Source organism: Salminus brasiliensis, chromosome 11, assembly GCF_030463535.1.
Source record: "Salminus brasiliensis chromosome 11, fSalBra1.hap2, whole genome shotgun sequence".
Lineage (NCBI taxonomy): Eukaryota > Metazoa > Chordata > Actinopteri > Characiformes > Bryconidae > Salminus > Salminus brasiliensis.
In genome coordinates this window covers 17,144,833-17,159,548 of record NC_132888.1, presented here as the reverse complement: position 1 = coordinate 17,159,548, position 14,716 = coordinate 17,144,833, and the positions used below count along the sequence as shown (strand labels likewise).

General features: G+C 37.8%; 1 protein-coding gene across 5 annotated transcripts; it reads left to right on the top strand.

The window, feature by feature from the left end:
- Positions 1 to 2,743: 2,743 nt before the first annotated feature.
- On the top strand, positions 2,744 to 14,027 carry aifm4 (apoptosis inducing factor mitochondria associated 4). 5 transcript variants are annotated; one of them, XM_072691996.1, is made up of 20 exons: positions 2,744 to 2,944; positions 3,275 to 3,382; positions 4,203 to 4,281; positions 4,422 to 4,531; positions 4,773 to 4,882; positions 5,007 to 5,051; positions 5,229 to 5,304; positions 6,220 to 6,332; positions 6,684 to 6,770; positions 6,884 to 6,975; positions 7,059 to 7,189; positions 7,742 to 7,857; positions 7,935 to 8,006; positions 8,086 to 8,149; positions 8,426 to 8,502; positions 8,593 to 8,710; positions 8,783 to 8,881; positions 9,008 to 9,083; positions 9,195 to 9,299; positions 11,048 to 14,027. In XM_072691996.1, exons 3-20 carry the CDS (start codon positions 4,214 to 4,216, stop codon positions 11,079 to 11,081), a joined length of 1,593 nt encoding a protein of 530 aa, XP_072548097.1. In that variant the 5' UTR covers positions 2,744 to 2,944; positions 3,275 to 3,382; positions 4,203 to 4,213; the 3' UTR covers positions 11,082 to 14,027. The 5 variants fall into 5 exon arrangements, with proteins under 5 accessions (XP_072548097.1, XP_072548096.1, XP_072548094.1 ...); XM_072691995.1 differs by having other exon boundaries at positions 2,744 to 2,957; XM_072691993.1 differs by lacking the exon at positions 2,744 to 2,944 and having other exon boundaries at positions 3,052 to 3,382; positions 8,852 to 8,881.
- Positions 14,028 to 14,716: the final 689 nt, after the last annotated feature.

Here is a 14,716-nt window from a genome sequence, read left to right as displayed (position 1 = left end):
ATTTATTTATTGTAATGCCCCCCAGTCATTCGCTCGCGGAAACGTGCATAATATTATATAATAAAATATTATAATAATATATAGTATATATAATATAATAAATATAATACATATTATGAATTATGAATATAATAATAATATATATATACTATAATATAAATATATTATAAAGATAATAAATATTATAATAAAAATAATAAGATTATATTATATTATATTATTATTTTTATTATTATTAAATGCCCACACTCAGTTTTATTGCAGTCTCTTCTACTATACATTTTCTCAGTTGGCAACAGAAAAAACACAGGTAAACAAAAAGGTATTTCCCAGGTGTTCATGATGTTTCTGAGTGAAGCACTAGAACAGAAATCAGGCCGTGTCTACAAGCTCTAACGTCGTATACAGGACCTTCAGAGGAGGGCTAGAAGGCAGAAAAAAAGTCATTTCCAAAGACACTGCAATTTAGCCCAAGACCAGGCTTAACCCAGCAGGCCGTTTGTTTGGTGTCTGAAAGATTTAAAAAGGTAAACAGATCCTCGATGGACGATGATAGAAAGTTGAAGTCCTCACTGTTCGACTCCTCGTGGCTGAAGCGACCCCTGCTGGTGATCCGGTTAGTTTGTGTAAGGCGTTTTATAACTGTTGCGTTTTCTAGCTGCTTAGTGGCTCAGTTTCCAAACTTAGTTTTAAATATCTTTATATGTTTGTATTTTATTTGCGATTACTTATTTTAGGTATTTTCATAATTAATTAAGAAAACGTTTTTGGTCTGCTGCTATCATAATAGCTAGCTATCAAGCTAATGTCAGGCTATATGGTGGCGATGCAGTCTCTAACTAAAACTTTTTCAGTTGAATTAAAGTCATTCCAGTAGATAAAGAGTACTTTTCTCCCTGCGTAAATTCCTCAAATCCAAATCTTGTGTCTCTTTCTTTGACATAACGTAAATCTAGCTGTTCTGAAAAACAGTCATCACAGAGTGAGATTTCTGGGCTGGGGTTAAATGTACTACTCATGTTAGGTTCAGTGTTTAAAAATACAAAGAATGCATTGAAAGCAGAAACACTTTATAATTGTGTATAAAATTTTACTTAAAAATCGAATTAAATGTCCCTATATTTCATTATTATGTTCCGTATATAGAGGCGCTTAGGGAAGGTGGGAATGAATGAACTTCAGCTGTAGAGAAAAACAAACACGTGACTACATGGTAGATATAGATTCATTACTATACATTAATCTGATTAATGAAGGAGTTTGATTTGAGTTTGAGTTTGATTTTTAGAAACTTTGGTTTACGTGCAATAATACAATAAATATATTAACAATAATATAAATTAAAAAAGCATAACATCACAAAATAACAGAACCCCCTTCTTGGTCAGGGTCGCAGTGGGTCCAGAGCCTATCCAGAATCCTTGAGCACCAGGCATACATACCCCCTGTAGTTGATAATAGTTGATATTATTTATTGGGATTTTGTGATATTATGCTTTTTTAATATTTATAGTACTTTGTGTTCTTCCGCTGCTCCTTCACTCCTTTCTCCTCCACCTTCTTTCTATTCCCAGCTTCTTTCTCTTCGTTCTCCTTCTTCTCTCACTTTCTGTCACCGATTCACCTTTTCTTCAGTCTTCCAGAGCCGTTTTAACAGGGTGGTGTTTGACATAGGTCCAAAGCTAAAGAAGCTCCCCTCTTCTGCTTTCTCCTCCACCTTTCCATCTTGGTCCATGCCCTCATCCTTCTTCTGCAGCTCTGCGGTCAGTTTCTCAATCAGGGACATCAGGCCTCCCAGTCTCCAGCTAGTGGTTCAGTGTACAGGTGTGCTTCTGAAGCCTCTCCACTTTCACCCAGGCCTCATTCCACACAGCCTGTATCCCATCCTCATCAGCTCACAGATGGAAAGTCTTCAGCTTCAGGAAGTCCATTGCCATTCTTAGGTGTTCTTATATTATTATTTTTTTTATTTCTACTCAGATCTGCAAATGTACATTTTCACATATTCTATTTCAGCTACTTAAAATACATATATACATACACTTCTGTCTGGTATTCATAGTATTTTTAGAGTTGTATGTTCCTCTAGTCCCCTATAGTTTGAACACTTATCAACACTATGAACACTTTTTCATGCTCGTGTTCATACTTATCATCAAATAAATTAAATAAAGTCATTATTTGCTTGTAATTTTGCTTGTCATGGAGACAAATGGAAAATGTAAGAAAATTGGTTAAGAAAACTCTTCTAATGTACAAACTTGTACTTTGTGCCATTATTGAAATGGAATTGTTCATAAAATAAAAACTTTTTTTTATAAATAAAAACGTAATCGTATAAATACATTAAAAATGCTACAATAAAAGGTAGATGGCGATGTCTACATTACACTGACTATTGACTATTGAATAGAAACTACCGTTGCAGTACACTGTATTTTCCCCCACAGCCAGTTTCTACAAGTTCTCTGTTGTTCCTACCTGTATTCCTGAAACCTCTCCTTCTTGCGCTGGGATTGGCTATCAGTGTCTCATGTCCTGCTCTAGGATTGGCTAGTAGTTCATATTAAGCGTTCCGCCGTGAACTTCTAGCCAATCCTAGTTTAGGAGGTGGGGTTTGTTGCGATCCAGGCCTGGAAAACTCAACCTGATTGGCTCAAATTATTCCGCCGTGTCATGCGACTGTCAGCGATTTACTTGTTATGAGCGTCGTTAATTTGGTTGCCAGTGACGACGACAGCTAGCGCTGTAACGAGAGATGGGTGGCGTTTTTATTGAGCTGAAAAACAGCCATGCGGGTGTCATCGAGCCGCTTACAACACAGCATCTTCACTCTGCTAAGTTAACAGCTTATATTTATTATACATAATAATTAAAAAGTAAAAATATTTCTCCCCGCCGTGGGTTCACTTCCTGCAACAACACGGAGAAATTATACCGGCGCGTAAGTGCGATCTGTAAGTAATATGTTCACGGACTCAGTGCTGGTGTGTGATTTGTAGATCGCAGGATTTGTGTAGCTAACGTTTGCGTTGCTTACGCAAACGCTGCCGGTGAGATTCTGATGGCTAGCGAAAGTCTAAACGGCCTTGATTTGTTGTTTGGCAATGATGCCGGATGTGTCTCGTAGCCGAAAAATCAAAAAGGTGCTATTTTTAATGGCTTGACGTGACCATGCGTGCAATGTTGCTGCGAGAGGCTGTAGCTCTGAGCAGTCGATGGCGTGTGATGAGCTCCAGCAACCTGCTGAGGAAACTACTTTCTCCTCTTTCAGCTCCTCTGAACCACAGGAGAAGCTGTTGGACGTACCGGTACACTTCGGTGTGTGAGTGCACTGGGAGAACCCATCGTCTTCAAGGAATCCTGCTCAGAAACAACAGAGGTAGCTAGCTAGTTATGCGAAGGACGTATTGGGCTTCAAATACATGTGACTTGTTATTCATCACCTGTTGGTCTGTGGGTGTTTTGCAGATATAGTTTAATATAGTAATTTGACCTAATTGAAATAAATAGACAAAATATACATATTTACATTTTGGATTTTTACTTACTTTGTAGTTCTGTATCTTTAATGTGACTTTATAAAACTTGCAAGAAGCATTGCTGGAAGTCCAGGCCACTTTTCTACTTTATGGCACATTATTCATGAACCTTACCTGTGTTCAAGTGCTGATCTAGGATCTATTACTAGAGCACTTCTACTGTAAGCTTTGTGAATATGGATCCTGACTGAAGCTCAGACACGGTCACATAATCATCGTCTTGATGGAGATGTTTTCTGTGGTTCCTTGTAGTTTGTTTTGGTGTCCAGTCTCTATTCACACTTTATGTTCTGATGACAGTTTTATCTGCATTTCTTTACTGCCTGCTTTCTTTCATTTTACGTGATCTGGTAGCCATATGGATCTTTTTCCCTCTTCGGTTGCCATTCTGTCTTCTTGGTATTCACAAGGTAGTCCTTAGGCAGAGCATCTGCAGAACCTGGGCTTAAAGCACCTCTGAATAGCAATGTTGATGTAAGGGCAGGTGTTCCCCATTCAGCCTTGTGGTTACCGTCCTTAGTTGACCTGTTTTCCTTGGGATCTAGTAGAGATACCAAGAGACTCATTTGTGCATCTGCCTTTACGTTTTAGTTCTTCCTCAATTCTGATGTATTATTTACTGTGATGTTTCACATTTTAATATGTGTGTCGTAAATGCAGGTATAACAAATATGGGACCAACACCATGTGATGAAGTCACAGAAGTGGTGTGTCTGGAGTCAGACCTGCAGGATGGACAGTACTGTCATCACTTCTATAACTTTCTTTAGTATTATTTAGCAATTTTCAAACTAACATATGCTCAGTACTGTATTAGTGCCTTGTACATTGACAACCAACGCGTTCCCGTGTGACTGAATTGCTGTTCCTGAATTACAGAATGAAAGAGGTGGAGGTCGACAATCATAAAATTCTGCTGGTTCGCAATGAAGGCAAGTTCAGTGCGGTGGGCAGTCTGTGTACTCACTATGGAGCTCCACTTAGTAAAGGTAAGTGAGTCTTCTGCTCTCTGTGTCCCATTACAAACAACAGGTCAAACCTTTGACTTTTATTTAGGGTGGTTTATGTCACGTTTGTTTAAAAGTTTATGTTTGTGGTTATATTGATCTGTAATCAGCTGGTACTTATTCATGAATTCGGCAGTGTTTTTTACATAGTCGTGCAATTCTAAAATATTGCAGTTCGATTAAATTAGGTTTGATTAAGTTCATTAAGTGTTTGGTTGAACAGGGGCGTTGGTGGGAAACCGAGTCCGATGTCCTTGGCACGGCGCTTGTTTTAACACTACGACTGGTGATATTGAGGAATATCCAGGCTTAGACTCTTTGCCAATATACAAGGTATGTCTGAGAGCTTCAGCATGGTAGGAATTAAGTACGCCTAAGCACTGTAGTTCTGTTAAAGTTACATCTCCCGAAATAACTGCCTCCATTTTTCACCAACTCTTTTTTATATATATCTAAGGTAAAGGTTGAAGATGGTAAAGTTTATGTTACGGCAAGTAAACAGGTTAGTACCTTCTTCTTCTTCTTCTTCTTCTCCCTCTTGATTTGTTATTATCCAACTGTAGTATTGCATGAGATGTTTAATGCACACACACAATGTATATCATATAATAATATACCAATTGTATTGTAGTATTGGTTTGCTTTCCAACAACTGATCTTTATTTTTGTTCTGTGACAGAAGGCGACTAAGCGTGTTAAAGAAATGAGCCGCAGAGTGCCTGGAGTCTGCCACACCGTGCTCTTGATTGGAGGAGGTGAGACTACGCTCTTGGATCCCTGCGTGTGTCAACATACTGTGTGGCCCAGGCTTCAGTTCCTCTTCAGTTGCTCTCATAACAACATAACTCACATTGTAGTTTTATAGTAGTTACTATAATAGTAATTCCTAAGATTAATAGCTGAATACTAAGCTTGACATTATGAGTGTTAATATCATGGAAATGGACATGGAATCTATATTAGGTTTATCAAGTCTTTGAGTTGGCTTCCAGGCTCCCGTTCTTGACCGCTATCTCTTTGTGTTACTTGGCAACAATGAATGAATTGTGTTTGTTCTGTGGTGAGTCATGACTGGCAAGTAAATGAGGTTAATACAAACAATGAATGCTTCTGCACATACAACCAGCTAGTATCAATGATTCTGCCAGACCCCAGGTTGTGCTATTTTTGATTATTGCTTTTGATTATTATTGCTCTCCTGTTATTCGAACACTGCTTTTCACTGTTTATAACTGGGCTGTATATGGTCATGCATCCTTAAGTTAAAGCAGCAATATGTTAGAGTTGGTATTACTTGCTTCCTAGAGTCAGGAAGTAGAATTTGCACTTTAAGTCACCCCTCAAGAAGTACACCCTTTACACATGCATTTCTGGACAAGCTAATTGATACAGAACCATCACAGAAAGTAAAATAAGCATGTGGACGGATGCGCTAGAGTAATATTACAGGATTTTACCTAATTAAGACTTGGGGCTATGCAGTGTTACACAGTTTTTGCAAGCATTTTCTTGCCCTTTTCAATGGTACATAGTGGCATAGAGTTATAATGATGTAGACGCTGTCCTCTCTAATACAAGTCAGTAGAGCATCAACATAATTTTGAAGCTGTTATTTTAAGGTTAAAATGCTACATGGTGTTACTTTAATCTGCTTATGGCTTGCTGCACAGGTCCAGCTTCCTTGCAATGTGCAGAGACCCTTCGACAGAACAAATACAATGGGAGAATTATCATGGTCACCAAAGATGAGAAACTACCGCTTGACAAGACCAAACTTAGTAAGGTAAGAGCAAATACCAAATGGTTAATCAGGCCCACTTTGGCCTTGTGGAGTGTGATCAATGGATGCAGTTGAATTTTATTTAAGAATAATTAATTAATAATTAAGAATTAAGAATAAAAAATAAATAATTGAAAAAAATACCTGAATTTGAATGAAGAAAAGTAAATTTACATGCCAGTTAAATATATAATTCCAAAAGTTTCACATTGCTTTTGACAATAGCTGGCAATTTGTTCATTTGTTCATGTAGATATGATGTACGCATTTAAATCAGGTGAATTCAGAGCATCACCTGTGTCAGTTAGTTGATAATTTTAGTTAATAGTTAATTTTCTGTTTTATATCTTGTAGGCCATGAATATAGAGATTGAAAAAATACTCCTTCGTCCAAGTGACTTCCTCCAGAAGCATGGCATTGAAGTATGGACAGAAAAGGAAGTAAGTAGCAATAGTAGTAGAACCTCTAGTTAATTTTTTGACATGCAGAAAACAAGTAAGAGAACACTAGTTGAAAATGTCTGTAGTCACTTGCTGATTTCTATCTCTTACAGGTGGTATCTGTGAGCACAGAGGCAAAAACAGTGACACTTAGTGATGGGACCACCCAACACTATGATCAGCTCTTGGTCTCCACAGGGGCTAGGTCAGTTCATTTTACTATGCCTTCTCGTCGAAGCTATTTTAAATCAAGTAATGATAGATGCTGGTTGTCTTATCGTTCTCCAGAGCTAGAGCCATGCAGGTTCCTGGTGCTGAGATGAAGAATGTGAAACTGCTGGAGAGTTATAAGGATGCTGCTGATATTTATCAGATGAGTGTGGGCAACAAAGTTGTTATTGTTGGAACATCATTTATAGGTATAGTCCCTAAACGTCTTATTCCTATAATAGTGATCCTGTTTGTTTGTATATTTTCTATAACAAGATGGCATTGTTTTGTATAACAAAAAGACTATAAATGTCTACACATAGATCTAAAGACTACATTAAAAATCTGTTTATCTTTTGTCATTTTAACCTGGAAATAAACACTGATAATAGAGAATGCTGATAATATAATTTGTAAAAAATTAGAAAAATAGAAATTAGTTTTGCATTAAATTAGAAAAAGATTAATCAGCTGTCTGGAGCCTACTGTGCATTTGGTTTGTAAGGTACATTTGGTTTGTAAGCTACATTTGTTCTCACAACAGTTACAAGCATCTAATTTGAGATATACCAAACTGTAATTATGAGATTCTGACTATACATATGCAGACTGTGTCTTTATAAATATCTCTACTAATTATCTGGATTTAGCCATGACTATAGCCTCAGCTGCTCATAAGGCATTAAAAACAACAATAACAACAACAGCAACATTTGGTCTGTTTTCATCATTTAAAATTAACCTTCTCTTTTTTGACTCAGGAATGGAGGTAGCAGCATATCTGTCTGACAAAGCAACCAGTGTAGCTGTTGTCGGCAAATCTGAATTTCCTTACCAGTTGTCATTGGGAGCAGACATTGGGAAAATGACCATGAAGGTCGGATATTTTCTTCATGTGCTGTCTGTATGCTCTGATGTGAAACAGTTCCTGTGGTAAAACCTCTCTGTTCATAGATGCTGGGGGAGAAAAATGTGAAATTCTACATGAACAATGGTGTGGCTGAGATACGAGGTGTTAATGGAAGGGTAAGGAACGAGCAGATCAGAAAGCCTTGCTGGTTTGCTTAAGCTGGTATATCATTGGCACAAACAATTGGTTTTGCAGGTGAAGGAAGTTGTACTGCAAAATGGTGATGTCCTACCAGCAGATGTTGTAATTTTAGGAATTGGTAAGTACACAAACATCTCATAATAAGCTTACATCAAAGTGCATCCTGCTTAGAGTTCAGCAAGAGTCAGGGCTTGTGACAAAAATGCTCTCAGAAGTTACAGAAATGCTCCAGAACTGTAAAATGGTCAGTAGCACATGATGCCCCATGATGAATCCCATTTGATTCATTCATCTTGTGTAAGAGAAATTCCCTCATAAAGCTCTAAAATAACCCTGAAAACCAAACTGAAATGAATGAGCAGGTGTCCCAATACTTTTGTCAATTTGCTTTCAGGTGTGATTCCTAATTCTGATTTTCTGAAGGGGAGTGCGGTGGAAGTTGATTCCAAAAATGCAGTCGTTGTTGATAAGGTAAAGTTTCTGCATGGCTCATATAGTATGGTACAAAAACTTCTTTTATGACCACATGATGTGCCTCTACTGTGTGTTCTTTGTTTGAAGTATATGAGAACCAACATTCCAGATGTCTTTGCTGCTGGAGATGTGGTATCTTTTCCTCTTTCTATTCATGTGGATAAGAGGGTTCAGATTGGACACTGGCAGCTGGCACAAGCACATGGTAATGACGAAAAACAGCACAAAGTTATACTGAATAAATTATATAATATATTATAATACATTGTTTTTTTAGGAAGAGTTGCTGCCTTAAACATGCTGAAGAAACAAACTGAAATTAACTCAGTTCCTTACTTCTGGACAGTGCTGCTGGGAAAAAGCATCCGATATACAGGTGACCAAGGAAAGAGGCTTCACCTTTAAAACGTGAAACTGAATGCTTTCACTGACCATAATTATTACCTATTAACTATTTGGCCAGGAAATAACAAGTAAATGTTGTTATTTCTGTTTGACCAAGGTTACGGTGAAGGCTACACAGACATTGTTTTCAAAGGAAACGTTGAAGAGAGAAAGTTTCTTGCATTTTATATAAAGTAATGGCAGTGTATTTTTTTTATTAATTCAAATAACTGCATTAACAAAGAAAACATTGCACACTTTGCCACTGTAACAAAAAGTCTTGTTCTGTGTATGTCTTAATTCAGAGGTGATGAAGTTGTAGCTGCTGCCAGCCTGAACTTTGACCCTGCTGTGTCAAAGGTGGCTGAAATAATGGCATCAGGGAAGAAAATCTCCAAGTCACAAGCTGAGTGAGTTTCTGAATTCAAAAGGCGCAAGCCTAATGGCTCTAATGCTGTAGTGTCTGAACTCTCTTTCATATGCATGTGAGGTTTGTTTACACTGTGTGCAAAAAAAAAAAAACACACAGAAAGTTGTATTAGGTACACCTTGGTTAGGTACACCACTGCTGTTCATAATATTTTGCTTTGTCATTCTGTGCACTTGAGAGAATGCTGTCTACACCAAAAAGGGTTGTGCATAAGACAGAAGTATACAGTAGAATAAAAAATATTATATAAAACATTAAATAAATACCACAAAGAAAACAATACATTGTGATGACATTTGAGTATGATAGCTTAACCAATCCATCAATAAATAAATAAACAAATAAATTAATAAAGAATGTAATCATTAGCTTAACACTCGCCTTGATTAGCCCAGTTCCCATCAGTCCGGTAGAACTGAACCAACCAAACCTTCCGTGTTCCTTTAACTGTGTTCTTCTAACCAGCATGTCAACTTTACATTTACTACTGGATTTATGTTTAATTTATTCTTATGTTATGTAGTGTTGTGCTTTAAACAGGTTACATGACCACCCATTACAAAGGCACAGAACTGTATGTTAAGGTTTTTTTACTTTCTAAGGATAGATTTTAATTTTCACATAGTCATTATGTCTACAAAATACATTTTAAATAGTATTTTAAAGCAACACTATGGAGAAATTTGGGATTTCTTGTTTCTGGGCTTTCCCCCTACAGGCAGGAAGTGAAATTCATGCTTTGAGCCACTGATAAAAAACTAAAGGATTTTTCTGGACAGACTGAGAGATACAGAACTGTCACTAAATGTGAGATAAGGATGTGGATTGACACAGTAGAGTAATATTTTTGGATTTTACACTGAGATGACTGGGGTTATGCAGAACTAAGCAGTTCTTGCGAGCATTGTCCTGCCTGCTTCTCCAAAGTTACATACATATTGTACACTGATACATACTTAGCAACATGCCGAGCCTGGAGTAGCAAAGATAGCGATTCCATTCTCCCTATTACAAGTTAACAGAGCATCACCATGATTTTAAAGTTGAAACAGAAGCTGTTTTTAAGTTTAAATGCTACATACTGTTGCTTTAATTAGTAAGATTGAGTTACTTTTTTGGGTTTTATTTAATTTCACTAATGACAGCATTTGACTTGTAAGGTTTTACATAAAAAGATCAGGAAAGCATTACAAAGCAAGAAGAACAACACGTTCCGATGCAGTTCCTATGCAGAAAGATGCTGATGTATTCTATTTCTACTGCAGTTTCTACTCAGCTCCTCCACCTGTTTTTTATGTATCTTTCACTTTTGTATCTCTACAACATTTTTATTATTATTACATTTATTTTTAACTTTTACTAGTCTTTCCTTCACAAAAATAACAACACATTTACTTTGTATGGGTTTAAACCTCTGCCTTGAATGTAGGTCACATTACAACTTGTGTTGCAAAAACATACAGTACTCTGTTATAGCTTATTAGACAGAGCCAGAGGGTACCCCGAATGTTCTGTATTCACTTAACATGGTTGGTGACGCAAATGCAGACTACTACACACAGGTAATCCGTCTGCATAAACGTGTTTGACTTGACCAAAAAGTGATTTTACCTAACAATTATTCTGTCAAACTGCACACAGTTGACATTGTATGATTTGGACTGATATTTGAACACAGATTGTCAGACTTTGCTAGCCTTAAGCCACTGTCTTTATCTGTTTCCACAGATCAGAGGATCTTGCATGGTTGCAGCTGCCCTAGAACAAGCATATGTATCAGCGATGGCTGATGGCTGATGACTTTTCCCTTCAGTTTTATAAGTTTCATAAAACTTATGCTTTACATTTCTATGAAAACTGCATTTAATTCCTTCCTAATTTTAACTTCACAAATATACATTTCTAAACTAAACAAAATAATCACAATTATTTGTGCTTACGATGAAAATGGAACAATGCTTGTCAATTATTCCTTACTCGCAAACCAAAAAGCAAAATAATGAATATTTGCAATATATTAATATATACACAGTCAGGACTTTGTAGTTCTATAATTACAGACTGTAGTTCCGTCTATTTCTCTGCATACTCTGCTAGCTTCCTTTCACACAGCACCACCACAGAGCAGGTATTATTTGGGTAGTGGGTCATTCTCAGCACTGCAGAGACCCTGACATGATTGTGGTTGTGTGTTACATTTACATTTAAGGCATTTAGCAGACGCTCTTATCTAGAGCGACTTACAAAAGTGCTTTGCTGTTTACCCAAGGATAACCTCAACTAGTTTGAAAAGGCTAAAAATTCAAAGATACCTTTAAGTTTAGACACTACTAAACACAAGTTAATAAGGTGACCACTCTACTATTCGCCCAAGTACCTTTGGAAGAGGCGGGCCTTCACCATCATGTCTTTTTTTCTGTTTGACTCAATATTTCATTTATATAAATGTGATCATGTTGTCTTCTGGTAAATATGATGTTGTATATTAAATATGATGTTGTGTTTGTTGACAATTTGAAATAAAACAAGAAGAGAAGTGCACAGTCTTTTGCAGAAGCTTCTCCATTTGTACTCTTTGTGTTCTTGCGCTGCTCCTTTATCATTTCTCCTCCACCTTTTTTCCATTTTCAGCTTCTTTCTCTTTTTTCTGTTTCTTTCGCAAGCCAGCTCATCCTCCCTCCTTTCAGCAGGACCATATGAATGCATATCTCTTTCACCTTCCTGGAACGGAGCCCCTCGGACCTCCTTAGCATCTCCACAAGTTTTCTTTTTTCTGTTCTTCTCCTCTCTCTGTTCTGCTCAGTCTTAGCATCCTTCATCACTATCTCACCTTTCTGCCGCTGATTCACCTTTTCTTCCAGAGCTGTTTTAACAGGGTGGTGTTAGACATAGGTCCAAAGCTAAAGAAGCTCTCCTCCTCTGCTTTCTCCTCCACCTTTTCATCTTGGCCCATGCCCTTATCCTTTTTTTTGGGACAGTAGGCTTTTCTCTCTTGCATCCCATCACTCCTCTACCAGCATCTGGGATATTTTCCTCTGCTGTCTTTCATCACATATGTAAACACAGTCTCCAACTGCTGGTTCAGTGTACAGGTGTGCTCCTGAAGCCAGTTGTTCCTGGGTCTCATTCCACACAGCCTGTATCATGTCCTCATCAGCTCACAGATGGAAAGTCCTCAGCATTTGCCATTCTTAGGTGTTCTTTATTATCCCAGTCCATTCTGCTGTCTTGAGTAGTTCTCTGCTCCAGTGCGCTGCAGAGGTATAGAGGGCAAAACTTTGATGGTCTGGTCCATACCTATAGGCGATCCCAGGGTGCAGGGGCTTCCATTGTGACGTCTCATATATTTAAGCGAAGTGCCTCGTATTGTGATGTAAAATTGTAACCCAGTAGGCATGGGTTAGTGGAAGAGTCTTTTACAAGGACAAAAAGTGGTTGTATTATTATATTTTCCAAGATGTTTTGGGACTTAGCAAAGTGCTTGCAGTTCTTGTTCATTAAAATAATATTAGGTTATCTTAACATCATATTAATGACTTTGATTGGTAGGAATTTGTCCCCCATGGTGCTTCTATCTTGTATTTCACCATGGGAAAACTCCCTATAGTGATAACAAGAAGGGCAGGGCTAGATACTGATAACACCTGGGTACAATAAGGAGAAGGCAAGAATGCCTTACTCAGATAATGTAACTATAATCGGGTGTCCCGCTCCGAAAAAGCTTTACTGACCCACGCAGTGCCATGATCTGATTATTGATGTGGCTTGCAAATATCACTATTTGACTGGTATTTTTGTGTATGCCCTGTGCTACTGCCCATGTCACCAATGCCTAAATCTGCCAGTGCTTGGTAGTGTAAAAAAATGGCTGGTGTCTGTGTCTGTGAGTTTGTACTACATTAAACAGAATAATACAAAATACTAATGATCACAATGAAAGAAATGACTTACCATCTATTATTGGAAAGGATAACCATATGAACACTATTGATCAAACATTATTTGTGTGCTATAGAGAGACCATCCTCTGCACAGGATTATTAGCATGTTAGAGTGTTGAGTTGGGTTGGCTATACTGTATCAGGCACTGCAGCCTAGTTAGGGCACACCCCTACCCTGTTGACTCAGCTTCTGAGTGTGCTGTGGCTCATCTTTTGTTAGCATAGTCTTTTCAATAGTGAGCGGTTGCTGACCACAGGACCTCTGTTGGCTGGCTGTTTTTGTTTGCCAGACGATTCTTAACTCAGCACCCAAGAGAAATCTCTAGCATTAAACGTGTGTTTAAGCATCCTAGTAATGCTATCAGATCCAGATGCTAAAATGCTTATATCACACCTGTACTGAGAATGATCCACTATCTCTATAACATTTTGGTAGTGATTGGTAGTGGCTCCTTTCCATGGTTGGACTGACGAGAAGGAGGATGATGAACTGAATGGCTGTATGATGCTTAATAAAGTAATCAGTGAATGCATTTATACTCACTGAAAGGCAATGATTGTATAATACTCGGCTTACTGGGGGATTTACCTTTGTATTATTTTAGTTTACATATTTTCTATTGTTGTTTCTTGTAATTAAGAAAGTATTGAGATAAAAATGGCATCATTTGTATTGTTCTGATGATGCTCAGTCAATTGTCCTATAAATGAAATATGTGTATCATGAGAAAATGTATATTTAAATATATATAAAATAGAAGGAAGAATAAAATGGGATCAAATAAGAATGATAGTTTGTGATGTGATGTCTTCATAACACATATTTCATCACACATAAAAAATCACATATTTATGGTATTTATATGAATACATTTTTGTGCATGAATTTGGTAATATAATTATTTGATGTTTGATGTTGTTGCCCAATCCCTGCCTGAAAATGTATATGCCCTGAATGCAGCATTGCGGCTACCAATCATAGTGTATGATCTTTTGAAGACTGTGCCTATTTTATTATTTTTTTCAGTATTCTGCTGACTGACTACTTACTGCCATTGGCCAAATGCAGCTGCTGTTGTCCAACGGGCAGCTACCACAAACAGACTGGCAAGTGCTTCTAACACACTGGCCTTTGCTGCCTGACTGCAGCTGCCATTATCATGCTGTCACTGGCCGACTCTCAGGTGCCACTGCAAAAATTCAGCTGCCACTGACTCACCAACACCTGCCACTGGGATTGGTAGTTTTTGTTGACTTGAGATAACCATTATCACACTGGCAGGTGCCACAGTCCAAATTCATCTGCCAGTGGCTGTCTGGCACCAGCCACTGGGCTTGGTAACTTTTGCTGACTGATTGCACCTGTCACTGGCTGAATGCAGCTGCTGTCTGATAGCTGATAGCTGTCACTGTCTGACTGGCAGCAGCCATTATCACTCTGGCAGCTGTCACTGGC